General features: G+C 37.6%; 1 protein-coding gene across 1 annotated transcript; it reads right to left on the bottom strand.

Annotated features, from left to right (window-relative positions):
* Positions 1 to 968: 968 nt before the first annotated feature.
* On the bottom strand, positions 969 to 25,843 carry LOC133295169 (nuclear cap-binding protein subunit 1). The gene is made up of 13 exons (XM_061493965.1): positions 25,698 to 25,843; positions 24,237 to 24,303; positions 16,090 to 16,289; positions 14,481 to 14,551; positions 13,853 to 13,937; positions 12,091 to 12,159; positions 11,834 to 11,952; positions 4,407 to 4,545; positions 3,626 to 4,123; positions 3,033 to 3,332; positions 1,746 to 1,924; positions 1,516 to 1,627; positions 969 to 1,370 (listed from the first exon to the last, which is right to left on the bottom strand). Exons 1-13 carry the CDS (start codon positions 25,800 to 25,802, stop codon positions 1,260 to 1,262), a joined length of 2,055 nt encoding a protein of 684 aa, XP_061349949.1. The 5' UTR covers positions 25,803 to 25,843; the 3' UTR covers positions 969 to 1,259.
* Between the last annotated feature and the right edge of the window lie 1,579 nt (positions 25,844 to 27,422).

Raw genomic sequence — 27,422 nt, 5'->3', positions numbered from 1 at the left:
ACGCTCCGACACGGTGTCGGACACGCTGTTGACTTTTTCCGACACGTTGACCATTCCGACACGCGAATTGGACCGTGTCCCACACGGTCAAATGGCATTTTCGTAATTTTTTTTTATTTTTTTTTTAATTTTTTTTTTAAAATTTATTTTTTTAAAAAGTTAAAATATATTAATAAAGCTTCCACCTGATCATATCAATTTTATCTTTTTGTCTTTTTTCCCTTAAGTAGATAAGAGATCATCTCAGCATCATTGTTGTCAATTCCTATCACGCTCTTGTTGTATCTTCTTCTCTCTGATCTCTCTCTAATATGATTTGATCTCTCTATCTAATATTATATATCTCTCTCTCATCTCAGTTCTTATTTTTTTTATTAAAGCTTCCATCTTTATAACGTGTTGATGGGTATTATTAATTTAGTTTCATTTTTTCTTAAATCATTAAATATTAAATGAAATATACACTATATAAATTAAAAATATTTAATATTAAAACGTGTCCCAACGTGTCGAAATCCATAATTTTTTAAGATTGACGTGTCGGAGTGTCGTGTCATGTCACGTGTCGTATCGGTGCTACATAGTCCAATACAATCTCTAGAAGAGGCACCTCTAGTCACGTAAATGTAATTTAAGGTAGAATCATTATTACATACTCCATTTCTAGTTATATACGAAATTGCCCTAAATACCAAACATGATGTAGATCTTCACTTCTGTAATTGTAGTAACCAGCAACGTTCTGAATTATCAAAGTTGTACTGGTTGATAATTTTTAGACATTCCAATATTTACAGGCATACATAACAATGCTCTACTACGGAGGATCATAAACAATAAAGAAATTATATATAGAAAGTCAGTTTTCTTTTAAGAGACGAAAAAGAGATCGTAAACGCAGCCATTTATCTACACCAATATAAACGAACATTTGAGTTAAACTATAATCACAATGCATTTTAAGGCTCAAATTTTTTGCAACCCACCCGGTAAGCACCACAGGTGGTGTGCAAACTTCAGTCTTTGTATTTAGGTCCAATTAGTAGCTAATGATCGAAATAGGTAATATACAGTGGCAATGGTCAAGTCCCATCAGAATCTAAACAGCGGAGATTCTTCTAATACCAACCTTGTCATTTACATTACAATAGCATACAGCTTTCCTATTTTGATCAACTAAAGGGAATGCTTAGCCATCAGACTCAAAGAATGGATTTATGTTAATTTAAAAAAAAAAGCCAGAAGAAATAATAAATTGATCAAGCCTCATTAATTGGTCTTCGAAGACCAGAATAAACAGCGGACCGAAAAAGAGGGGGTGCCTTTTCTGTCAATACCTCTGCATCCAACTTTTCAATATGGGGCCATATCTGCCAGCAACATTGCAGAACCATTAGATAAGATACGGAATTTTGCCAAAAAGAGAAGTTTTTGTACATAGTGTTGTTTATATGGCATTCCCAACATAAAAACTAAGATAGCATTCAAATGCAAGCACTGTGACTTGAACAATACCTCATCAGCGTACTGCCTAGAAAAGGCCTTCACATAACCTAAAGTGGTGATACACCACTGCTCCTTTTCACCTACATTATAAGCACCACTTTTCTTCCCACCATTTGACTGACTGCAGAAGAGATTAAGAAACCAAAGTTATTACGTTCTATGAATATGTAACTTCCACAAAGCAACGCAGTAATTTGGTTACTCTTTTTTTATCTAGGTCAGAAGGAAGGACTCAGAACCTGTTCTGAGGTCTCTGATTCTCATTGTCTAATTCCATTGATGATAGTTCTTCAGTGTCCACTGCCATCGCATCAACTTGTGCAGACTTCAATTCCCGCAATGTTCTAGTTCCAGATCCTTCAGGAAGTCGCTCGGTCAACACATTTGAGAAGCTTTTATACAACAAGAGAAATAATGCCTGTATGTGCCAATAGCCACCAATGCAAGGAAAATACTATTAGAAACAGAGCTTTAAATGCATGGAATTCAAATTAAGTGGGTCAAAAACCCACTTGAACCATTGACCAATACTCTGAAGCCTTAGCTGTTGAGCAAGCCAGAAAGGACCCAGGAATGGCTTTTATAACTCCATAAAAAGTAAATCCAAAGTGCTTCGACACAAGCCAAGAAACTAGATAAACTACAAATGGAAGTGAGAAGAAAATCTGTAAATTGTAGAGTATGTTGCGATATATAAAATCATTAATGTATCATCACCCAACAGCTTAAGTTTTTGGGTTGAATTGGTTTTTTATATGGTATTAGAGCCTCAGTGTACCGGGTTGATCCTCACCGCCCCCACTTTCTTTCTAGTGGAATTTGTTTCTTTGCACAGGTAGGTGGGCCTGTGCATTGTCCACCCTTCAAGCCCAGTGGGCTTTTGTGTGAGGGGGCGTGTTGAGATATATAAAACCATTAATGTATCCTCACCCAACAGCTTAAGCTTTTGGATTGAATCGGTTCTTTATAGAGTATAAGTATTAGAGTGCTATTTTATGTGTCTTAAACATGACAGCAATCAAAATATAAAAGTGGTTGGGTTAGCTACTCCAGTCCTTTTACCGTGCTGTACTCTCTCTTTCTGCGTAGGAGGATTCCTAATCGTCCTTTATTATGTACTTCCAAGTTCCAACCCATCCTTCTAATAATATTTCTCTTCTGTGCTTTTATTGCAATGTTGCACAAATAACCACCTTTCAGATATGGACATGTGTAAATTACTACACATAAACCTATGATCTATCGCTTCATTGAAATATCACCCTTCCACATTCGCCAAAAGCTCTTGCTACCTAACGCAGGTTATCTATGTACATGATATCATCTAAATCACTGAGGAAAAAAGAGAGAATGAATATTTCAAAAGTAAGAAACACTGTTGGCATATCCACTTTCCTTATAACACAGTTCATCACAACAGAAAAATGTTTCTGTTCAAAGACATTGTAGTGGAACATCAAATATCATGTTTAATAAGAAAAGCTGTCTGCAGACAAATTAACTAATAGCAGTTTTACATCAATTACCTCATTTTCATCAATTGCTCGGGCAAGAAGAACTTCCTTAGCTTCTAAAGATTCTTTAAGAGACACGACCTCTTCCTTTGCTTTTTCAGCGTGTAATTTCAATCTATTCAACCTAAGAGGATTTTCACCAAGAACCGGTTCACCATCCACTAGAGTGAGTTTTGACTCCGCAGCATCTAACTCTGCTTTTGCCTCCTTGGAAGCTTCTTCAGCTGATAAAATATTCTTTTTTAGAGATAATATCTCTTTCCTTAGATCAGAAATACGATTGTATGTCTTGCTTACTGCATTTCTAAGAACCTGTTGGATGGAAAACAGGATGGAAATTACTAAATGAAAAGACGAAGTTTATGTGATGAAGATCAAATAATTTAAAAATTGAATATCTGTTGTGATTTGTAAATCACGATCAAACCAAGAACAATAAGATGAAAAGTTTCCAGCACTAAAATGTAAAAAGCATTAGCTATCCAAAGCTGATCAAGTGAAAATACAATTGAAAGCATAAGATAGATGATTCCCCAATCTGTGTATTTTTTATCTGAGAAGGGAAGAGTTACGAATTAACCATCCATAAAACCAAAATTAAGTACCTCCCATGGACGATCCGATGTATGAAATTGCTCAATATTTTCCGCTGAGAAGACCCATATCACAATAGCAAGATTTGATACGAGTCGATAACCCATCATTCTGTCAATCGCTATTGCTGTCATTTGGGTGTTACTCTTCCAGAAAGAACTCACTTCAGCTATTAGCATGACTTGCTTATCCTGGTCAGGACATAATTTTGCAATGACTAGCCCATATCTCTCTAAGACAGTTATCAAATGAGTGAAACTCTTTGATCCAATATGGAGAAGAGTTTGTACGACCACTCTGAGGGTAACTTCTAGACCATTATTCGGAAACACACTTTCATCAATCCATGAGATTATTTCACGGACAGGTGCCTTCCCTTTAACCATGTTGTTGAGCTCTCCAGATATCACATGCTCATTGTTTTCTTTACCATCTTCTGCACCAAAAGTGAAGTTTGGTCCACCCTTGGGAGGAAGCAATTCTTCTAAACCAGGTGCATTTTCAATGCTCTACACAAAATATCATGAAATGTAACATGGAGACATTAATACTTCGACTATATGAAATGAAACTAAAGCCTACTCAATTAATGCAATTGCTGATAGAGAAGCATCCACTCCTCTCTGTCGAAAACAAAAACAGTTAAAGAAACTTAAACACATCCTTTTAGGATTTTCCTATGAGCCATATCCATAAAAAAATCATAATAGGCAATGCATTCAAGTACTGCAACACCTTGAGGTCATGTCCAGCAAAAGCAATCTTTACTATGGTTCTGCCATGGATAATTACCTGCTTAACTTTGTCCCAGTACGATAAACGAACTTCCCTCTCCAAAACCTCCTGAACAAAGACCCGTTGCGGGGCCCACTTTGGGAGGTCTAAGACATATGCCCACTCTTCCCACGGCCAGATGAACTGAAAGTTTGATCTGCATAGATAAACCATCAACCAAATCAAACAAGAACACACTAGAGGTACAACTTTGATCAACATGTCAACTTTGAAAGTAAAAAGAGAACCGATAAAAATAATTTATTGCAGCCTGAGCCATTAACACTAAAAAATGTTAAACCGGATTCCCAAACAAACCAAGAGGGCAGGAAGCAAGATTGTGAATATGGCAGGAAGAAGGTATAGCAATGAGTTAAACAAACAATACAGCACAATCTTCAAACAAGAGAGGAAACCAAATACAATAGGATATAGACACGGTATGTATATATGTCAACGGATTACTTATTTTTCATCTGCAAAACATAAATGATTGAAAGTTTGAAACAATTATTTGTTCATCATCACAGTGCATAGGATGCGAGAGCTATAAATTGTCCATTTCCCCACTAGTAGCAACTAATTCATTTAATACAACCATTAAACCAATTTTATGCATTTACATTATCATAAACTGTTGGAGATAGGTTCTTGATTACTCTATGTTGGAAATGACAAACATTATTTATTGGGAAGTGAAACTGTAATTGATATAGCATTGTAAATAGTAGTGCTTAATGTAGCATTGGAATCAATAGGATTTTAGGAAATACTTACAATTCTGTTCATGAATACAAGATGCATTTATTAGTTCATGTAAATAAATATTAGCATGCTGAGTGTAAATTACTCAAGCAATTCACTCAATATTTTCTATAAAAACCTTTGCCTCAGCATGCACCACCACTTTCTCTAATATTGCAGCCTATTTGTGTTCAGAGAGAAAAAGGTAGGAAATGAGAGAAAAGATAACAGAAAGAGAGAGTCATCATGTTGCTGAGGACAAGGACCAAAATACTGCGATTTTATGGCATACGTTGGAGGAGGAAGACTGGGTACAAAGTTTTCATCAAATCTATGCCAACATGATTGAATCACGTCCAAATTTATAGCAAAATTAGCACTAGATGTCAGCGCAATTCCCACGTCCTCTTCCTCAAGTGTTTCTATCAACAATTGTAACTAACTACTCAACCGTTTTTTACTTCTTCTAAACTTAACCTTGGTATATTCCTACGGGAATAAACCCTCCAAGTAGTTGGTTGACCCTCTTGATAAATACCACCTGTAACATCAAGGAGACTAGGGAAAAAGCATGCAAGCCAGCTAGAACCCCATAGATCCATACTTAAAGATTGGTCCAGCAGAAGAAGACGTTGTAGTGGGTAAAGAATTAGAAATGTATCAAAGATTGGTCTAGAAGCTCATTTACCTCTCACCCACAAGGCCTGATATTGTTTATGCAATCAGTACAATTAGCCATTTCATGCATAACCCTAAGGAAATTCATCTACAAGCAGCTTATCGCGTGCTACATAACCTCAAGGGAACACCAAGAAAAGGGATCAGATGAGTTGCTGAAATCCTACACAGATGCTAATTATGGTGGATCTTCAATTGACTGAAAATCCACCACCAGGTATTGCACATTCATTGGAGGAAACATTCTAACATGGAGAAGTAAAAAGCAAGGTGGCCAAATCTAGTGCAAAGCCACAATTTAGAGCGATGGCTCAATGTATATTTGAATTACTTTGGCTCAAAATCCTTCTTGACATTGTCCACAATCTAGTCCAAAGACCGCACCAAACATATTGAGATAGAGAGACACTTCATTAAGGAGAAACTGAATAGTGGACTAATTTGTACTCATTAAGTATCTTCGATCAACAACTCACAAATATCTTCACCAAAGGGCTTAATAGTTCGGCCTTCCAGAATACAGCGCCCAAGCTTGGAATGGAGAACACTTATTCTCAGCTAAGGGGGAGTGTCGGAACCAAACCAGCCATGTAATTGTTGGAAATAGTGTTAGTGAAGCACAAAGTATTAATGGCAGCACTAGCATAGGAAATAGAATATCTTGTAAATGAAAATTGTATTTATTTTTCACTTGAATATAGAGAATCAAAGTTTAAGGAAAATCATCCAAGCAATTAACCAAAACACATCTAAGTCTCTTTCTTTACATGATCCATGATTTGATTCCAAAACAAGTAGTTATCTCTAGTATGTTTTACGGAGATCTGATAGTTGAAAAGAGATGGAGCCTTGTTCTCCTTGGATGAACTGTTACAGTTGATTTGAGACGAAAAAATTGCGAAAGCCATGGAAAAGAACTGAAAAATGGCTCAGGCCCTCAAAATGAAGGCTCTGATACCATATTTGTGTTAAAGAGAAAGAGATAGAAAGGGAGATAAAATGTAACAAAAAGAGACAGTAATAGTGTTACTCAGAATCTAAATTATGAATGAAAAGATTTTACAACATATGAGTCAGCATTATATGAGTCAGCATCTAACTGAAACCTAACTACTCAACACAGATCTATACAGAAAGGAAATCATCTCATAAGTAAGGTACATAATAAACACAGTAGTCATCAAGTAAGAATGCAATGTTATTCTACTTCTACTCTAATACAGTGTAAAGAACCAATTCAACCCAAAAGCTTAAGTTGTTAGGTGAGAACCTCTTTAATGATTTATTTTATACTCTAACACGCCCCCTCACAAGAGAGTCCACTGGACTTGAAAGGTGGATGATGCATCAGGCGCAGCCTACCTGTGCTAAGAAATTCCACAAAGAAAATAGTGGGCAGCAAGGATTGAACCCGAGATATGAGGCTCTGATACCATGTAAAGAACCAATTCAACCCAAAAGCTTAAGTTGTTAGGTGAGGGTCTCTTTAATGATTTATTTTATACTCTAACATACAGCCACAACATATCCTGACTGCATACTGCATAGGGTTTACTCAAACATGACACAACCATTGATTCCAGTAATAGATGAACCCCATGCTCTTGAAACCTACTAAAACCAACATTCAAGCGCAATACATATTCCAATATAAACAGCAACCACCTCATCAACGATCGATCACCAGCTCAATTTCTCAATTTCTTACAAATCACTAATCTGCTTGGCTTAGAGCCACAAGATCTCGATTGCCTTTTAACCATAACAACTCTAATATTGCAGAGTCCATAAAAAGTACAAGGATCTTGATTTGAAGTCAATATACCCTTCTATAAGATCAACAGCTGGCCTTTAATAACGGATCATAGTTAATCCAAGAGCCTGCCAAAGAGATTCTGGTAATACTGCAGCATGGATCAGAGGCTAGAAATGTCAGAATTGCAGCTTGACTTTCCTAACTCCTGTTCTGTATACCCATCTCACAGCCAAAACTAGAAATTTTTTATTTTATTTTTATTTATTTAATTATTTTTTAGGAATGAGGGGAGGGGCAATTAACCACTCAACTAGTTAATTATGACTAAAGATGTTCAAAGAGTGAACCCGCATATTAACCTTTTTTTTTTTTGTAAACAACCCGCAAATTAACTTATTAATCCCTTGAATTGTCAATCATTCCTAAACTAGAAATACTTTTACCAAAACTTCATTACTTATAATTTCCCCCTTTTTATAATAAAATAAATTCATTAGAGACAAAGAAGTCCAGGTGCAGAGGCAATACAAAATATCAATGTATTAAAAATGAAATTAGAATTACAAAATAGAAAACAATATATTGTATCAACAATAGCCATGAGTTGGTCATCCTGTTATCAATCTACTAATGGTAAATACTTTAATCCATTTACTTGTACCATTTAGATTGATCGGATGTATTAATGGCTAATATTGAAGAGGGCAAGCCTGAAGCAGGGGTAAAGCTACTCCTTTATGGCTAATATTTGAATCCGGAAAATAGCCTCTTTACAAATATACAAAAGTAAGGCCGCGTACTAAGGATTGCCTTCACACCTACCCTCACTGGTTAGGGATTAGTGGGGAGTGGTTATTGAAGAAATTGTGATCGATAAGGGTTAAATCGCTAATGGTTAATGGCACTTTTGCAGTTAATAATCCAAGACTTAATGTTGTAAATAATTATATTTGTAAATAATTACTTTTATTCCTTTAGCTTATTCTAGAAGCTTCTTTGGACTTAGCCCATTAGGTCACTTAATCTCCTTAAATAGAGAACCTCTCGTACATGTTTAATACAATTAAATATACAATTCTTTTTTCCAAGTTGGTATCAGAACTCTTGACTCTGAGGGCCTTGCTTCTACGACAGCCGCCTTTAGTGTGGACCCTTGTTTCCGGTCTTCGTTGGAGCTGGGCTTTCTGGGCGGTGGTTCTCCATCTCAGACCATTGTCGTTTGATTCGCCTCTTCTTGCTATTTCCATATCTGTGCTTATTTTGTAGATCGGACGTTGTTTGATTTGTGTGTTGTTGTGTTTTTAACTAAAAGTTCAATTTTTTTGGCTTTTCGGATCTCCTTTGCTCATATCTAACCCTTCGTTTGTTGTTGGGATAGAGGTGGCAATATGGGTTGAACCCGACGGATCAACCCACTTATCCACCAAAACAGGGCGGGTTGGGTTACACATTTTAACCCGCCTCAACCCGCCCCGCTGGGTTGCGGGTAAAAACGGGTTGAGTGTGGGTCAGGATGGGTCGGCCGGGTCAGTTTTTTTTTTTTTTTGGTAATATTTTATTTGTCACTAAATCTTTGTGATATCTAATTTTTTATATCTTAGTACTCCACTAGAAAAAATAAAGAAAAAAAAACTTTATTATAACAAAGATTATCCATATATGAAGGCAAAAATAAGTTCCTAAACAATGTCTGACCAAATATTAGGATACATTTAGGCATGAGATGGAAAAAAAACTAAGGGAAGTGAGAAATGAAAATAAGTAATATTATAAAACTCATAAAATATAATTTTTTTAATTTTTTAGGCGGGTTGACCCGCCAACCCACCATAATACGGGGCGGGTGCCCATTTTTGACAGGTTGGCGGCGAGTCGGCCGACTCCACCCGTTTTGCCACCTCTATTTTGGGGGCTCTCTGAATACCATTGTGCACAATGACAGATGCTGATAGTAGCAGCTCCACCGTTTCGGTAGCTACACAGCCCATTACACAATCAGTTGCCCTTTTTGGTCACAATGACCTTCCTTCCTTACATCCTGGTTATCGTCGTGATGGGACTAATTATTTGCAGTGGTCTCAACTTGCTCGCACTATTTCATTAAAGGGAATCAGAAGGTTGCTCATCTTGATGGCCCTGCTACTGCCAAAACAGATCCCAAGTCTGTTGAGTGGGATGATGAGGACTCTCTTATTATGACAAGGTTATGGAACTCTATGACTCCTGATGTGGGTCGTCACTGCATGTTCTTATCTTCCGCTCAAGAAATTTGGGAAGTTATTCGATCAACATATCCTTTGAAACAAAATGTGGCCTCCTGCTATGAGTTGAGAAATAAGATCTTCTCTACCAAACAGGGTTCACTATCTGTGACAACCTATTATGGCATTATGAAGGAGTTGTGGACAGAGTTGGATCAATATCAGAGGTTGAAGATTAAATGTACTAAGGATGCTACCGCCTTAGCTGCGACAATATAAAAAGATCACATCTTTGATTTTCTTGTAGGGTTAAACCCTGAATACGACCTTAATCGAGTTTAAATACTTTGGCAAAGAGAAATTACCATCCTTTTCTACAGTTTTAACATCGTTAGGGGTGATGAGACTCGCAGGGGAGTTATGATGAATGCTAAAATATCTTATAGGTCTACTTTGTTATTGTCCTCTGATTCTAAAAACATTGATGGATCTACTATGATCTCGACAAAGAAAGAAGGTTCTTCTCAAGGAGGTTCCTCTAGCGAGCCTATTGATGGTTCTGACCTAATGGGAGATTGAAATATTTCCTAGAAATAGAGATAGCTCATTCAAAAGAAAGAATTTCTATCAGTTCAGAGGAAGTATGTCCTCGATCTTCTTAAAGAGGCAAGAAACTTGAGTGTAAATCCTCTAGTACTCCCATTGAGCAAAATCACAAATCCGACAATGAAGAAGAGAGCCCTCCTGTTCATAAAGGACAATATCAACGGCTAGTGGGGCGGTTAATATATCTAACCCATACTAGACATGATTTAGCTTATGCAGTTAGTATTGTCAGTCAATTCATGCATAATCCAAAGAAAAAACACATGCATGCAGTGAAAAGGATTCTTTAGTATCTTAAAGATACTCCGAATATAAGGCTATTATTCTGGCGTTGAGGAAATCTTTCCTTAGAAGTGTATACTAACACCGATTATTTGGGTCAGTACTTGATCACCGATCTACCACCGGCTATTGTATGTTTATTTGTGGCAACCTAGTGACATGCAGCAGCAAGAAATAGGGTGTGGTTGCTAGATCAAGTGCAAAGGCGGAGTTTCGAGCTATGACTCAAGGCATTTGTGAATTGTTGTGGCTAAAAATCATACTTGATGATCTCAAAATCAGATGTGAAGGACCCATGAAGTTGCTTTGTAACAATAAGTTTGTCATCTGTATAGCTCATAATCCAATCCAACATGATCGGACTAAGCATATTGAGGTTTAGGGTTTAGCGAGTTGATTTCCACTCCATACATTTCCTCGAGTCGCCAATTAGCTTATGTTTTGACAAAGGGGCTTCCCACGAATAGATTTCAAGATTTTACTAGCAAGCTGGGAATGATAAATTTTTGTTCCTCAGCTTGAGGGGGAGTATTGTAAATAATTATTCTTATTCCTTTAGGTTATTCTAGAAGCTTCTTTGGGCTTAGCGCATTAGTTCACTTAATCTCATTAAATAGAGAACCTCTTTGCACATATTTAATACAATTCAATATACAATTCCTTTTTCCAAGTGTTGCATAATTGCCCCAAACCTATATAGGCATAAATTTACAGTAATAACTTAAGCTGTATACCATAAGATGGCAACACAATTCTTTTTACCTATTTTTTTCCCAAAAAGTTAGGGAAATTATCTATAATTTACGGAAATATGAAGTTAACAACATTGTACCAAGAAATGTGACTGAGAAACCGCAATTCACTTCAACAATTGCATCACATTCAGAAGAAGACTTATATCTCACCCCTCAACATAACCAGTGCAGAGAATTTTAATGTGAGATTTATGAATACTAATAGTATCTTTCAATGTGTATATTGCAACTATAGCATATAGACACAACAGAAGCACGTGCAAGATTATTTTCTCTTTTAAAAGAAGAAATTGTATTAGAGAGGTGAAAGAAAAAGTACAACAAACAGAGGACGACAGGATATATTTCAAACAGAACATGCACAAGTATATATTAAATTAAATGATGCATCCTGAAATGCAATTGCTAAAATTCTGAACATACAAATGATGTGAGAACCAAAGGATTAGACGTGTCCGACACTCCATATCCAAATCAGCAATCTTCTCAAAGAGAGCACGAACTGCTCCAGCTACAACAGCAGGAAAAGCTCCAGGAAGAGCCTATTGTGTAGCCACATGATTAGAAAGCATTAGACATGAAATGAAATTTGAAATCCATATAAAACGTGTATCGGGGCAACAATAATTCCTCAGTGACGGAGAAAATAAGTCAGCCATCTTAAGTCCACTTGTAAGTACCTTACAAAGGTCAATAATGACCAGTGTGTAATATACGGGCCTGAAAGGTGGGTTTGGTAGCATCAGCAACTGCAAGAGAGATAGATATAGCATTACTAAATCTGCTAATATACTAAGGCATATTCAGTCATCCATATCAAAAGTACAAGCCAACAAACTTCAGCAATATCCATATAAAAAGTAAAATTAAACAGTTTAATGCATTTAATTTACATAACAAAGATTTTTTTGTTTAAAAAAAGACACTTTCATTTAAACGTACACTAAAAATAGCAGTTGGCAGATTCACTACATCATCCTCGAGTTATTTATTATTAAACTATTCCCTTCAAACTATAAACATAAAGGATATAACTTTTTTTGATAAAAATAGAAATAAATGACAAAGAAAATAAGAAAAGGAGTTAAATGAAGGACTTGAAGACCCAAACAATAAGGGGATAAGAACTAACAAATATACAAAAGCACCGTTATATCCCTTCAAACAACTCTCACGGAAACACTTGTAACATTCCCTATCAATTTAGAATTGATCATTGGACAAGACGATTTCCGAAAAAGGGAGATGAATGGGTTCTAACACATCCATAGTCCACTATCCACGTGCTTAAGTTTTATCACAATCTAAACCATTTAGTAAGGTGTAAGGACAAGCCCACACCTCATCAATACAATGCAAAAACCTCAACCTCCTCTCCAGGAACCTGATAGTGCAAAAACACATTGCTATCTGTTTTCTTAACTAAATTTTTTATGAAAATTTGGAACCCTATCACCTTATAGTAATTTGCACCACACTTTCGAATCTTGCTTGTCACCATGAGAAATATACAACATCCCTGGCTAGTTAAGAGATCAATATTAAGAGAACGGGGAAAGATGCTTTCTTTCTTTTACCCATTTCATTGACGAGCCAAAAGTGGCATAACTAATCTGTTAGAAGAAAGAGGTGGTGAAATCTGCTAGAATCTAATGAGTGGAATTCTGTTACGGGCTGTATCATGAAAATATGAGAGACTGGCATCACAGAAGGGTATCAAGGAATTTAGACTTGGGACTTGGGAGAGAATCAGAGCACTCTCCAATTTGCTCCGGCTTGGTTTCTGTTTCTTCTTTCATTTTTCTGTTTATTTACATTTCTGTATTTCTGTAATTTTCTTTTCTGCTTTTGATAGTAGAAAATGTTGGGTCAGGTCTAGATTTTATCAATATAGGGCCCGTTTGAAATCTGTTTTGAAAAATAGTTTTTTGATTTTCAAAAAAAAAAAAAAAAAAAAAAAAAAAAACTCGTTTGATAAGGCGTGTTTTGTAAAAAAAAGTTTTAAAAATTGTAACTGTTTTTTATTTTTAGAATCAAATTTAGAGAACATATATAAGTTGTTTTTATTTTGTGTTTTGACTTTTAACTTTCAAAACAAAAAAAAATAGAAAATACCTATTTCATTAACTATTCTACAAAACAATTTTAAGAATAAAAAAACCAGAACACAATCAAACACGCCCATAATTTCAATCTTTTCCATTATTTTCTGGGTTGAGTTTGTATCACATTCCTTAGACATTACCACATTAGATGTTACTTCACTCGTGATCAAAAAGTAATATCATTATTCTTAAGCTTATGATAGCAAGCTGCCCAACCCCATGTGGAGGCCCAAAGAAAGCTTCATTGAATAATCTCATAATGCTAAAGCTTTATAGTACCTAGGTCAGACTACAAACATAAGGAGGGAGGGGGAATGGCAATTTTACATGATAATACCTGAGAGAATATTGTCTCAGCCATTAGGTACTCATATCTGAAGGGCACTGGCAAGCCAACCATGAAAGAAGCACATTCCTTTCGACTAGCTTTGCATGAACCCAAAAATGAGAACAGTTAAAATTACATCAAAAACATTTTAATAGGAAAAGAGTAAAAAAGCAGAGAGATGGAGTATATAAAGGACCAGAGGTATTCCTAGCAAACTCCAAAAAAAATAAATGCATATATACCCTAAGTTTCCGATGATGTAACATAACAAAAATTGGAAAAATCCTAGGACACTCAAAGAGCAAACCCCGGTACACAAGGCTCCCCAACAGCCCGACATGCGAGGGTAGGGGTGAGGTTCAATTATTCACAGCCTTACCCTCACATTTTTTGCAAAGAGATTGTTTCTCAGACTTGAACCCGTTACTTTCCGGTAACAAGGAGCAACCTTACCGCTGCTCCAAAGCTCACCCTAAAAAATCCAAGGACACTCGGTAGAACCAAAACCAATTTAACAAGATCAAATTGGCATGCCATTATGTGTTTTAGTATATTTTTATTTTTTATTTCTTCACACTCAAATCACTGTGTCACTACAAAACTTCTAGTATAAAGAAAATGAACAGTGTATACAAACCAGCCATTGAAGAATAGAAGCACATCAAGGAGATACTCTTCCATAACAAATCGGTCGATAGGCTGTAGATCCTGCCATCCAAAAGATTTATTTCATTGAGTCGACAAATACGATTGGCAAGAATGGAATCCAAATTACTGAGAACCTAAAAACCTAGCTTAAGTAATACTATACCACCCAAACACTGATGGTCTTTACATGTTGAGAAAATAATCAGCACGCTCATCATGCAAAAAGTAATTTACTCACTAAAACAAAAACAAAAAACCATTCTATTTTGTGGGCTGTTAAGAGAAGGAGTTTAAATAGAGAAAAGCACAAAAGCAGACAATAAGATATCCTCCTAAAGAAACAGCAATATACAATAAACAAAAAAAACATCAATATGCAGTTCAACCTTGAAATAGCATCTTCTACTAAAAGATATTAGCAGGAACAAAATTGAAAAGAGGAATCACTGCATATCAAATAATTTATCCCCGAAACAGGTAAATGTAGATGACCAAACAAAGTTAAGAATAAAAAAAATAACCTACAACATATGTATTATACTTGAATTAGCCACTATGAAGTAACATTTTTTTATTCAAACTAGTAACTTCATAGTTGTAGAACAAATTTGTGATGAATGCTAATTGTAAAACACAACTATTTCTGTTCCAAATAAAAATATTGAACATAATAAAAAAAGGGCCTGACTTGGGAATGCTGTGGTTTTATGAAGGCTGTTATGTAATGGATGCCGAGATCTACTGTGGGAAGAACATTCAAAATATTGTTTGGTGAAAATGCCATAAAAGTTTCTGAGAATTGCACCACTGATTAATAAACTCTTTCATGAAATTATCATAAAAATGTTGTTACATGAGAATCTAAAAGCAAAAAGAACCAAGCCTTATCCAAAAACAGGTATTAGAAAGCTATATAAATAGATGTTTAAATTAAGAAAAATACGCTTACAATAAGGTTTCTAAGGAATTTCATATTCTTGACAGCAACAACAGCTTTTAAAACCATTCCCTAGGATACTTCTCAAAAGAACAAGCATCCTCAAATAATTCATCAAAAATATTTACTTTTTTCTGGAATCGAGCTGCAGAAACCCCAAACAGGGCCTAAATAATATAACTACTCGAAAAAAATAATACACAACTCTTATCGTTTTGTTCTTTTCAAGATATAAAAATCACTTAAATACTTAAAAGATAGCACTCAGTGATTGATTCCCTGTATTAAAGGCTGAGAAATAGCCTAAAGGGGGGGGGGGGGGGGGGGGAATTGACTGTCATTGTAATAAGATTTGGAAATTTTGCAAACACTGCCAAATAATGCAGACCAAAGCTTAATGCTTCAAGAATAATATGGACTAATTATTTCATCAAATGAAAAACAAGAGAAGCACTGTTGATTAGTGAGTAGGCATTCCTGAAAATTGAAACTCAATTTTTTAAAACAAAATCCCAAAATAAAAGGGGAAAACCGAGGGTCACATACTGATTAATATAATCCCAGTCAAATGGTATATAAAAACAATTTACCATAAAAAAGATTAAAAGAACGGAAATCAGTGCAAACACACCAAACCAATATCATATGGAAAGCCAATCACCTCAGTTTTACTGGAAGGAAATATGTCAAGCCGGTGTATCCTTTGAGGATATTTTAATTCTGCCTCATGCTTTTGTTTACCAATAGAAATGCCAGAAGGGACAGAAGGCGGGTTTGGTAAGTTGGGACAGCTTACTGGCAAAAAGTCATGGGACTTCCCAGCAACCAGCTGAGCTTCAAATGAAAGATGAGGTCTTGGAACTAACAAAGGAAACAATAAACATAATCAAGCAGGGAATAAAACACAAGGAAATAAAGGTAAACAAAAGTGATGCGTATTACATGAAAAAATATAACCAGAGAAGGAAAGGAAAAAGATAAGTCAAATGAATAAATTATCCACAATAATAAGGTTAGATTAGATATCATAAGCTTCCAGTTAATGTTTATTTCTAAGCAAACAATCCTTGAAGCTTACCACAATAAAGAACATGATTTTGTCATACTAGCCTCACATCACCCTAGAGTAAGAGTGTATTCGAAAGAGAAATCTTAAAGTAATGCAAGGCATTAAAAGTCAAAAGAAGGTACTAATTAAAAAGTAAAATGCCATTAAGATATTTGAGAACTGCAACATATACTTGCTTTCTCAGAAAACAACAGCACACACCCTCTTGCTATCTATTCTTTGATTGGGTACATAAGATGTATATCTATGTGAGTAAGATGTTCATCCATCATGCATCCAATTGACCTTTACCTCTGATACGTCCCCACCCCTCTAAAATTATTCTAGAAGGAAGCTTAGGGGCAATATAGGTAACCACTCAAATGCTGAATCAGCAGAAAAGTAATTAGAAGGCAACACTTTAGGATTTGTGCCAAACGGTTAGAGGAAATGCACACCATGCAATTAGGGGAAACGATGAGCAAGCGAAAGTCACACCACAAGAGGCATGCAAGAAGCTTAAATAGAGAGGAGGATCCCAGGAGGGAAGGCTGGGACTAGACTTGGACTTGGGAAAAATCAGAGCTTCACGAATTGCTCTGAATCTACTTGAGGTTTTGTGACAATCCAGTGTATTTCATACTGATTCTGTTTGATGTCAATAGAAATTAATATCAGTTGCAGTATTTGAATTCCTTATTTCTTCTTTTTATACCTGATACCTATCAACCTCTCCCAATGTCTCCAACCAAGCCACCCCAAAGATCAACAGATCAAGTCAAATCCTCCCTGTTCAAATTCAAACAAATAAAAATCACCGGCGAGGGCGTAATCTTCCCCTTGCACTATTAACCTCAAAAGCAGATTCACTCCTATAGCTATCTCCTAAACTAACCCCAAAGGAGGGCATAGGTGAAACCTTCGAGCCTAATTTCTGCACAAATCTATGGGCAATAAAAATCATGGCAGTTACATCTCTTACCAAAGCTCTGAATTTCATTGCCATGTGTTGTGTCATTCCCCCAGCTAAAAACAAGAACAAATCTAGCCACTGACAGGAAGTTTTTGGGAAGGCTTCTGTATCATCACATGCCTCTTGCTCTTGAATTTCTGGTACAGCAATCTCCCCATCACCATCCAAGCCTTCATCCTCTGTAAAAATTGTGACACTAATGCTCTTCTCTGGGCATTTATGAGAGGGGGGAAATGGTAGTCCACATTGAAAATGACGACCTTCCACCCTTCACTTGACATATTCGTGAGAAGGGACTTGCAAGTTCCCTTGTTTCTTGGTCCTGCATATCCAATCCCCTGCGATTTGGCTACAAAGCCTACAGATGAGGTCCAGCTGCTCCTTGCTGTAACCCATTCTGTTATGGTTCCCAAGCTAAAAAAACTGTTATGGTCCTAGAATGATTGCTGTCCAAAACTATAGGAAAGTAAGGAAAGAAGAGAAAAGGAGGGATTGAAAGAAGGGTATTCTGTTATTGAAAAGATAGGAAAACTAGAGGAGGAATCCACTTTCCAAGGGGAAACCCCTTTACAACCGAGAACGAGCTCGGTTTCACGTTACCCTCCAAGATGATCCTCAAAATTACAATTTCTCCTATTTTACTACACACCTAACCTTCTCACTTCTATTGAAACCCCTTGTAACTAATTAACCATTTACAATTTATTCCTTCTGGAATATACCCTTTTCTCCTTATTGAGAGTTGTCTCGAGCCAAAGTGCCTAACGCTATCTCTGGCTAAAGATTCCCAAATAACTAACTCGCAAGAAAACATAAGTTACATGATTTTGTTGGGAAGTTAACTGCACATGAATTATCTGCTCTACATGAGTTAAATGTAAGAGAATACGTTGTGTATTGATCTGTGTCAGGGAGTTACAATATATAGAGACCCTAATGGGCTTAAGTGTAAGGCCCAAACCTAATCCAAACCTAATCCTAATACAGTCAGAATACAGTCAGACTATTTACGGATAAGACAGAATCGAATCATATCTAATCAAATCTAATCATATCATATCTAATATTCTAACACTCCCCCTCAAGCTGGTGCGTATATATTATGAGCACCAAGCTTGTTACAAATGTATTCAACCCGAGGACCTCTAAGAGCTTTAGTGAAAACATTTGCTAGTTGATTAGACGAGTTGACAAAAGCTGTCTTGATTTCTCCTGACTGAATCTTTTCCCGAATGAAGTGACAATCAATCTCTATATGTTTGGTCCTCTCATGAAAAACAGGATTAGAGGATATATGTAGCGCAGCTTGATTATCACAGATGAGTGTCATGGGTTGTTTCTGTTCACAAAGATGAAGCTCCTGAATCAACTGCTTTAACCAAATCAACTCACAGGTAGTATTTGCCATTGCACGATACTCAGCTTCTGCACTAGATCGGGAAACAACAGGTTGTTTCTTGCTTTTCCATGAGATTAAGTTTCCTCCGAAGAAGACACAATAACCAGAAGTAGAGCGTCTGTCCGAGGGTGATCCTGCCCAATCGGCATCTGAGTAACCACAAATTTCTGTATTTCCCTGATCCGAATACAACAAACCTTTTCCTGGTGCTCCTTTGATATATCGGAGGATCCTCGCAGCAGCATCCCAATGTGAATCACAAGGGGAATCAAGGAACTGACTGGCCGTATTGACAGCGAAAGAAATATCTGGCCTAGTCACAGTAAGATAATTGAGCTTCCCAATCAGCCTTCGATGACGTCCAGGATCAGATAACGGCTCCCCCTGTCTGGGCAATAACTTAACATTAGGATCCATGGGTGTATCAACTGGTTTACACCCCAACATACCAGTCTCCTCTAGGATATCCAAGGCATACTTCCTTTGACAGATAGAAATGCCCTGTCTAGATTGCGCCACCTCAATTCCAAGGAAGTAACGCAGCTTCCCAAGGTCCTTTGTTTGAAATGCACTGAATAAATGTTGTTTTAACTGATGGATTCCGTCTTGATCACTTCCGGTGAGGATGATGTCATCAACATAGACTAACAAATAGATGCACTTGTTAGGAGATGTAATCCTATAGAATACAGAATGGTCAACTTTACTGCGAATTAGGCCAAACGCCTGTACAATAGAACTGAAGCGACTGAACCATGCTCGAGGAGACTGCTTGAGACCATATAAGGATTTTCGAAGACGACATACCTTCCCAGACTCCCCCTGAGCAACAAAACCAGGTGGTTGCTCCACGTAAACTTCTTCTTGTAAATCACCATGAAGAAAGGCATTTTTGATGTCAAGTTGAAGGAGTGGCCAGTGACGAACAGCAGCAAGGGCAAGAAATAGGCGGACGGACGCCATCTTAGCGACTGGAGAGAATGTATCGCTATAATCAAGGCCAAAGATTTGAGTAAAACCCTTGGCAACTAGGCGTGCCTTGATGAGATGATCAACATGGCCATCAGGTCCAACTTTCACAGTAAACACCCAGCGACAACCAACTATAGACTTCTCTGGAGGAGCAGAAACAAGGTCCCAAGTGCCATTGGTATGAAGTGCGGTCATCTCATCACGCATCGCTTGGCGCCATCCTGGATGGGAAAGTGCTTCTCATGTGGTCTTAGGAATAGAAATAGAAGAAAGACTAGAAACAAAGGTGAAATGAGGAGGAGAAAGGCGATCATAGCTCAAGAAGGTATAAAGAGGATAAGGGTTACGAGTAGTACGTGTACCTTTTCTTTGAGTAATGGGAAGAGCCTCTGGTGAAGGATCCGGAGGGGAAGAATCAACTGCAGAGGGCAATGAGTCAGCAGGGGTCGAGTCGACTGGAGGTACTGTCTTACGACGCTGATAAGTGAGAAGTGGACGGTCCTTAGGTACTGGAGCAATAGGTGATGGCTTATCTGGAGTAGAAGCACCTGCATCTGGCAAAGACAAGTCAAGAAAAGGAACAGGAAGAACATGATCAACCTGTGACAATGGAGATGGGATAGAATTAAAGGGTTGTTGATCAAAAAAGGTGACATCCGCGGAAACTAAGTAACGCTTGAGGTCAGGAGAGTAACAGCGATAACCCTTTTGAAGACGATAATAACCAAGAAAAATGCATTTAAAGGCTTTGGATGTTAACTTATCCTTACCAGGAGTGAGATCATGAACAAAACAGGTACAACCAAAAACATGTGGGGATAGAGGAAAGAGAGGAACATCTGGAAACAATAAGTTATGAGGAATATCATTATTAAGCACAGATGAAGGCATGCGGTTGATGAGAAAGCAAGAAGCAAGGACTGCATCAGCCCAGAAGTGAAGAGGAACATGCGTGTGAATAAGAAGAGTCCTGGCAATCTCAATGAGATGTCTATTCTTACGTTCAGCTACTCCATTTTGTTGTGGAGTGTGAGGACAAGTGGTTTGGTGTAAAGTACCCTGTGTGGCTAAGAAGTGAGAAAAGTCAACAGAAACATACTCCTTAGCATTATCACTACGTAAAATACGAATAGAAGCACCAAATTGAGTATGAATTTCAGCAGAAAACTTTTGATAAATAGAAAACAACTCAGAACGGTTTTTCATTAAATAAATCCAAGTACAACGGGAGAAATCATCAATAAAGGTGACAAAATACCGAAAACCTAAAATAGACACACTACGACTAGGACCCCAAACATCTGAATGAATAATTGAAAAAGGAGCATCAGCTCGTTTATTGACTCGATTAGCAAAGGAGGAGCGTATGTGCTTTCCTTGCTGACATGACTGACAATCTAAAGTTTGAAGACCGGATAAAAGAGGAACCATCTTCTGCAATTTCGCAAGACTAGGATGCCCGAGACGACTGTGGATGAGCTGTGGAGACTCTGTGAGAGAACAAGCAACTGAAGGACTCGGAACATCAAGGTAGAACAGACCCCGTGACTCACGGCCCACTCCAATCATCTTCCCCGTACCCGGGTCCTGCACAGAAACAGAATGGTTTGAGAATGTGACAATACAATTAAGAGAATTGATCAATTTACTAACCGATATTAAATTATAAGGGATGTGAGGAATGTAATAGACATATGTCAAGGTCAATGAGGAGGTTGGACAGATTTGTCCAATCCCATGAACGGGGGCCTTAGTTCCATCAGCAAGAGTAAAAGAGGGTAAATTATTAGAATATGTAAGGGAAGAAAAGAGTTCCTTATTACCACAGAGGTGATCAGTAGCACCTGAGTCAAATATCCAAGGACCAAGTGATGCAGAATGAGAAACACAAGCAACAGGATTACCAGTTTCTGAAGCAGAGGCCTGAGATTGAGGAGAGGACTTCCTGAGAAGGGCCTGGAATGCTGCATATTCTTCAGAGGAGAGAGAGACTGAACCATTTGAAGCAGTATCCGATTGAGCTACATTAGCAGCAAAAGAAGGTCGCATATGAGGATACTTGGTGTAGCAGCGTTCCTCATAATGACCAAGTTGCTGACAGTAATGACAACGAGGTCGCTGACCACGTCCGACTGGACCTCCTGGGCCTCCTGGGCCACGACCTCCTGGGCTACGTCCTCCTGGGCCCCGGCCTCCTGGGCCTCTACCACGACCACGTCCACCTCCAATATGCCCGCGAAAATCAGTACGGGAAACTAGAGCAGTAGAATCAACAGCAGAAGACGATGCAGGAGCAGATTTCTTATTCAAATTCAGAAGACGCTGATACGTCATGGATAGATCAGGCTCCCCACTAGTCAAGATAGTATCACGAACATTATCATATTCTTCGGGAAGGCCAGAAAGTGTGGCAACCATAAAGAGACGTTCCACCTGTTTCCGATATGCAGTAGCATCAGTAGGGTAAGGCAGCATATCCAAATATGCCTGCATCAAAGAGCGACTCTTGCCAATATATGTCTCCATCTGAATGTCGGATGATTTGCTCAATTCCATAAACTGAGAGATGATGAAATAGAGTTGCTGAACATCATTAGTGTAGAGGTTTTTTGCTTCCTCCCACACTTCAGTGCAGGTTTGAAATGAATAAAAGATATCCAAGACAATCGGATCAATGGATTGCCAGAGGATACTCAGAAGCTGGTTGTCAATCTTTTCCCAATCAGACTTGTCCTCCTTAGGGACATCAGTAGACTTAGTTGTGAGATGGTTCCCATATCCTTGTCCAAAGAACCAAACTCGAACAGAGGTGGCCCAGTTCTTGTAATTAACAGATCCCTTCAATTTTGAAGAGGTAATGGACCCAATATTGGTAGAGATGATATTTGGAGAATTTCTCAAAGGAGGAGATGGAGACTTGACCTCCGAATGAATTGGAGGGTTTGCTGCCATAGTATCAAATCACAAAGATACAAACCGAATAAAGAGAAACGAACCTGATCACCAATCAAGAAGAGGTGCGCACAAAAAGTCAGACCCACAAAGAACCAACCACAGATCCAGAAAGAGGAGGAGAAGACGAGCTTCTCTGTCCAAGACCGGCCGGAAAAAACCGCCGGAATAGTGCTCACGCGCCGGCAGAAGGTGGCGCGTGAAGCCCACGCGCAGAGAAGACTGGAGGCGCGTGAGAGCGCGTGACAACTCCGATGGTGGCCGGTATTCCACAGAGCAGGTCGCCGGGAGGAGAGGGTTCTGTTCGCGTTCGTTCCAGACTGAAAACTCGCCGGAAAAGTACTCCGGCAGCCTGAACAGTGGCTGACAGTGGCTGATGGTGCTCCGGTGACTGTTTGGGGATGTGGACACGTGCAGAAGATGCCTGGAGAGGACTTACAGCCTTTGATATCTTACCGGAAGGACGCACGGCAAAGAAAAGATGAATCCTAAGCAGTGGGCTTAGGTTTTAAAGCGAAGAACAAGATTTCTAAGCGGAAGCGAGGGTTCCCAGAACGAAATAGCTCTGATACCAAGTTAAATGTAAGAGAATACGTTGTGTATTGATCTGTGTCAGGGAGTTACAATATATAGAGACCCTAATGGGCTTAAGTGTAAGGCCCAAACCTAATCCAAACCTAATTCTAATACAGTCAGAATACAGTCAGACTATTTACGGATAAGACAGAATCGAATCATATCTAATCAAATCTAATCATATCATATCTAATATTCTAACAATATGTATAAAGGGCAAGGAAATCTTTATATTCCATGCATTGCATCGACGGAAACCAAGACAGTCTAACAATCAAGTAGGCGGAAAGTCACAAAAAGAGGGAAAAGAAATTCATGGCTTCAAGTTAGCCTAAAGATATTTGAAGAAAATGCAGTTGTCAGATTAGGTCAACCATATTTTTTTTTTTCTTTCTTAACCTGATACATATTATATAGTGACATAATTCATAAAACAATAATGCATCGGAAGAAGTATATTCCTATATAGTTGTGAATTTGATTAACCACACTAGCACACACTGGTAAAACTTGAAGATGCCAGACCAAAAACTATAATGGATGTAAAGACCGTCGGCAATGAGCTGCATCCAATTTCCCAAAAAATGACAAAAGTTTTATATATGAACAAACTTCAGCATAATAAATACACTAAGATGTAAATAGTTTGGCTCTGTCTTGACATTTTAATGTAGATATTAGCTAAACTGAAGATTTACTACATGACATTCGGTAAACTTAACAACATTAGGTATAATACACACAACATGAACACGTTATATAAGGATAAAATGCCCTGAAATCACAGGAAGACAAAGTGAAAAATGGTAAAGGATTTTATTTTTTGATAAAGGTATAGTAAGCATCCACTACACTACTATGTTTTCCAAGAAGAAAAGAGAAAATTACCACTTTCAACTTTCCAGCCATTGTTAGATAAAAGCTGTATTCTATCCCATAAGTCTTCCAAAAAATCCTGGAAAATAGCAGTCAAATGTTAGAAAAACAAACACTTTCACACACACACTAAAAAACTTTAAAAAGGGGGCATAAATAAAGATAAACACAAAATTTTACTTTAGTTACAAGAAAAAGGGATTTTAAGCTGCCAATGTTACACCATGGATCTTTTTCCAACTGTTTAAAGAAACAAGCCTTGATTGATTTAAGAATTTGAAAAAATGAAGCTCAAGTTAAACACTTCTGCTCTGAGCAGGGCAGACATGAGACACAAGACAAACACATTTGAAGTATTGTGTTCGACACAAGTGTCCATCATGTGTTTGACAGACACTGTTTATCTTTTGAAGCGTCCTAGCCTTTAGCTTTTGCTCCTTCAAAATGTAGCGTTTATTTGATATATGAGAGAGAGTTCATAAAGAGGAATGAGAAAATATACTGTGGAGATAGGGAGTCCATTAAAAAAAAGTTAAAAAACTACAACTAAATATGAATGAAAATATAAGGATTTATTTGGCCTGTAAACCACGGAAAAAGTATTCAGTTGAAGAAAAACGCTAATAGAAATTTAATCCAAGATCACTTCCCTTGGCCTCATTTGATGAATCAAACAGGATAGGATAAGATAGAATACTATAAGAATATAAGACAGGGCATTAAGGCCAGATACAATACGGAACTGAAGGCCTGCAACTCTTAACTATCCATTGCTTGGTGTGATAAACATATGATAGCATAAAGTTATTTCCATTTCGATTCTACCTCAGTTGAAACCCAAAAAGGCAGTAGCCGTGATAGTGGCTAAGAGGGCAGCAGAGGGTGGTGGGGCAAAGTGCTAATAGAGTTTTGCTTCTTATCCTATCTATACTTATCTGATCCCATGGGCTAAATAGATATACACAATAAATACATGATAAAAAATACTATTCAATAGTGTTCCTAAATGAAAATCTTTTAGGCCCAGCCTCAAGTCCACAATCGTCCTGTACTGTAAACTACCTAAGAGTGGGAGCTTTCATTTATAGTCCTCCCCCGTCTAGGCAGGTACATTCATAAATCTGAATGTGACGTAATTCAAACCCTAACCTTTACTTCCCATCTAAGATATTTGTTAGAGAATAGTATAAACAATTGAAAAAAGCCTTCACCCAACAACTTAAGCTTTTGAGTTGAATTGGTTCTTTACAATATTCTACAGAGGGTAGGTATAATATTCATAACCAAAGACAAAATTATATAAAAGTTCAATAAATTTCTGAATTACTGTTATGCCTTCACTAAATGCACAATAGCAAGTAAGACCTCGTTCATCAGAGGCGGAAAAAAGCTATATTCAGGAGAAACAATAATATGTTACTCAAAGGACAGACAGAGATCTTGTAATAAAGTATAAGCTAAACAGAAGCCAACCTTGTCACCAAGACCCCTCTCGTTTTCATCATCATTCTCAAAAAAGGATAAACCAGCATCAGAAGTATGCTTTCTGATGCTCAAGTAAGCTTCTACACCAACCATCACTCTTTCAATCTCTTCAGGAACTTGCTGTAAACAGTTGTTATATATCACAAAATAGAAAGGAAGATTCAGAGAGTAATGAAATGCATATCGTAACCTGAGGAAACATGCATACATAAAAATGTGCCCAGAACTGCTAGCAAGTTGTTCTATCATTTACTGCAAATTTTATAACTTCACAGCATAATGAAAGTTTATAGTATTTTATTTATCGAAGTCTTTATTCATGGTTACAAGTGGCTCACACATAACTGCCATATCACTGCAAGACATTAACCAATGCTACTGCCTTAGAAGTCACCCGCCCACAAAAAGGAAGACACAGAATTGAAAGAAATATTTTTGTATTATAAAATTATAAATTAACTGTACAAGAGTTCTCTATTTAATGAGAATAAAGAAACCTACTGGGCTAAGCCCAAATACTGACTATTACAAAAATACAAAATAATAAAACTAATTCTAGTATTCACAATACTCTCCCTCAAGCTGAGGAATGGATATTTATCATTCCCAGCATGCTAGTAAGCTCTTGAAACCTTTCATTGGGAAGACCCTTAGTCAAGACATCAGCCAATTGACAACTAGACGGAATATATGGAGTAGTGATTAGTCCACTATCCAGTTTCTCCTTGATGAAGTGGCGATCAATCTCAATATGTTTGGTGCAGTCATGTTGGACTGTATTGTGGGCTATACATATAGCTGACTTGTTATCACAGAGTAACTTCATAGGTCCTTCACACCTCACATTTAGATCATCTAGAATGATTTTCAGCCATAACAACTCACAGATACCTTGAGTCATGGCTCGAAATTCTGCTTCTGCACTCGACCTAGCAACCACATTTTGCTTTTTACTTCTCCATGTTATGAGATTTCCACGGAGAAACATACAATAGCCTGAGGTAGATCGTCGGTCTGTTACGGATCCAGCATAATCTGCGTCTGTATACACTTCTAAGGATAAGTTTCCTCCTCTCTGGAATAATAGTCCTCTGCCTGGTGTGCCTTTTAGATATTGGAGAAACCTATCCACATCCTGCAGATGTTTTTCCCTCGAATCATGCATGAATTGACTAACAATACTGACTGCATAAGCTAGATCAGGTCTAGTGTGAGCAAGGTATATCAATCTCCCCACTATACGTTGGTATTGTCCTTTGTTAACTGAAGGACTCTCATTCTCACTCCCTAGTTTGTGATTCTGCTCAATTGGAGTACTGGAAGGTTTACACCCAAGTTTTCCTGTTTCCTTAAGGAGATCAAGAACATACTTCCGTGGACAAATAAAGATACCTTGCTTTGAATGAGCAACTTCTATCCCAAGAAAATACCTCAGTTTTCCAAGGTCTTTAACTTCAAATTCAGCAGTCAATCTTTCTTGCAGAGCATGCTTCTCATCTAAATCATCCCCTGTTATAATAATGTCATCAACATAAACAAGAAGGATAGTGAGCTTACCTTCACAAGAAGGATAGTGAGCTTACCTTCTTGAGAATGTTTAAAGAAAAGTGTATGATCTCCTTGACTTTGTCTGTACCCCAATGAAAGCATAACTTTTGTAAATCTTCCAAACCAAGCACGTGGGGATTGCTTCAAGCCATACAATGCCTTCTT

The sequence above is a fragment of the Gastrolobium bilobum genome, unplaced genomic scaffold, assembly GCF_033153095.1.
Source record: "Gastrolobium bilobum isolate Gb01-03AN ecotype WA unplaced genomic scaffold, APGP_CSIRO_Gbil_v1 utg5265, whole genome shotgun sequence".
NCBI lineage: Eukaryota > Viridiplantae > Streptophyta > Magnoliopsida > Fabales > Fabaceae > Gastrolobium > Gastrolobium bilobum.
This window is presented reverse-complemented; position numbering and strand designations above follow the sequence as displayed.

Excerpts from the sequence above, each read along its gene's own strand:
- LOC133295169 (XM_061493965.1), bottom strand. The coding sequence starts at position 25,802 with ATGGTTGGTGTAGAAGCTTACTTGAGCATCAGAAAGCATACTTCTGAT. Across the intron at positions 13,938-14,480 it reads CTTCTATTCTTCAATGGCTG|TCGAAAGGAATGTGCTTCTT; the intron begins GTTTGTATACAC and ends ATGCAAAGCTAG. Across the intron at positions 4,546-11,833 it reads CTTTGGTTCTCACATCATTT|ATCAAACTTTCAGTTCATCT; the intron begins GTATGTTCAGAA and ends TTATCTATGCAG.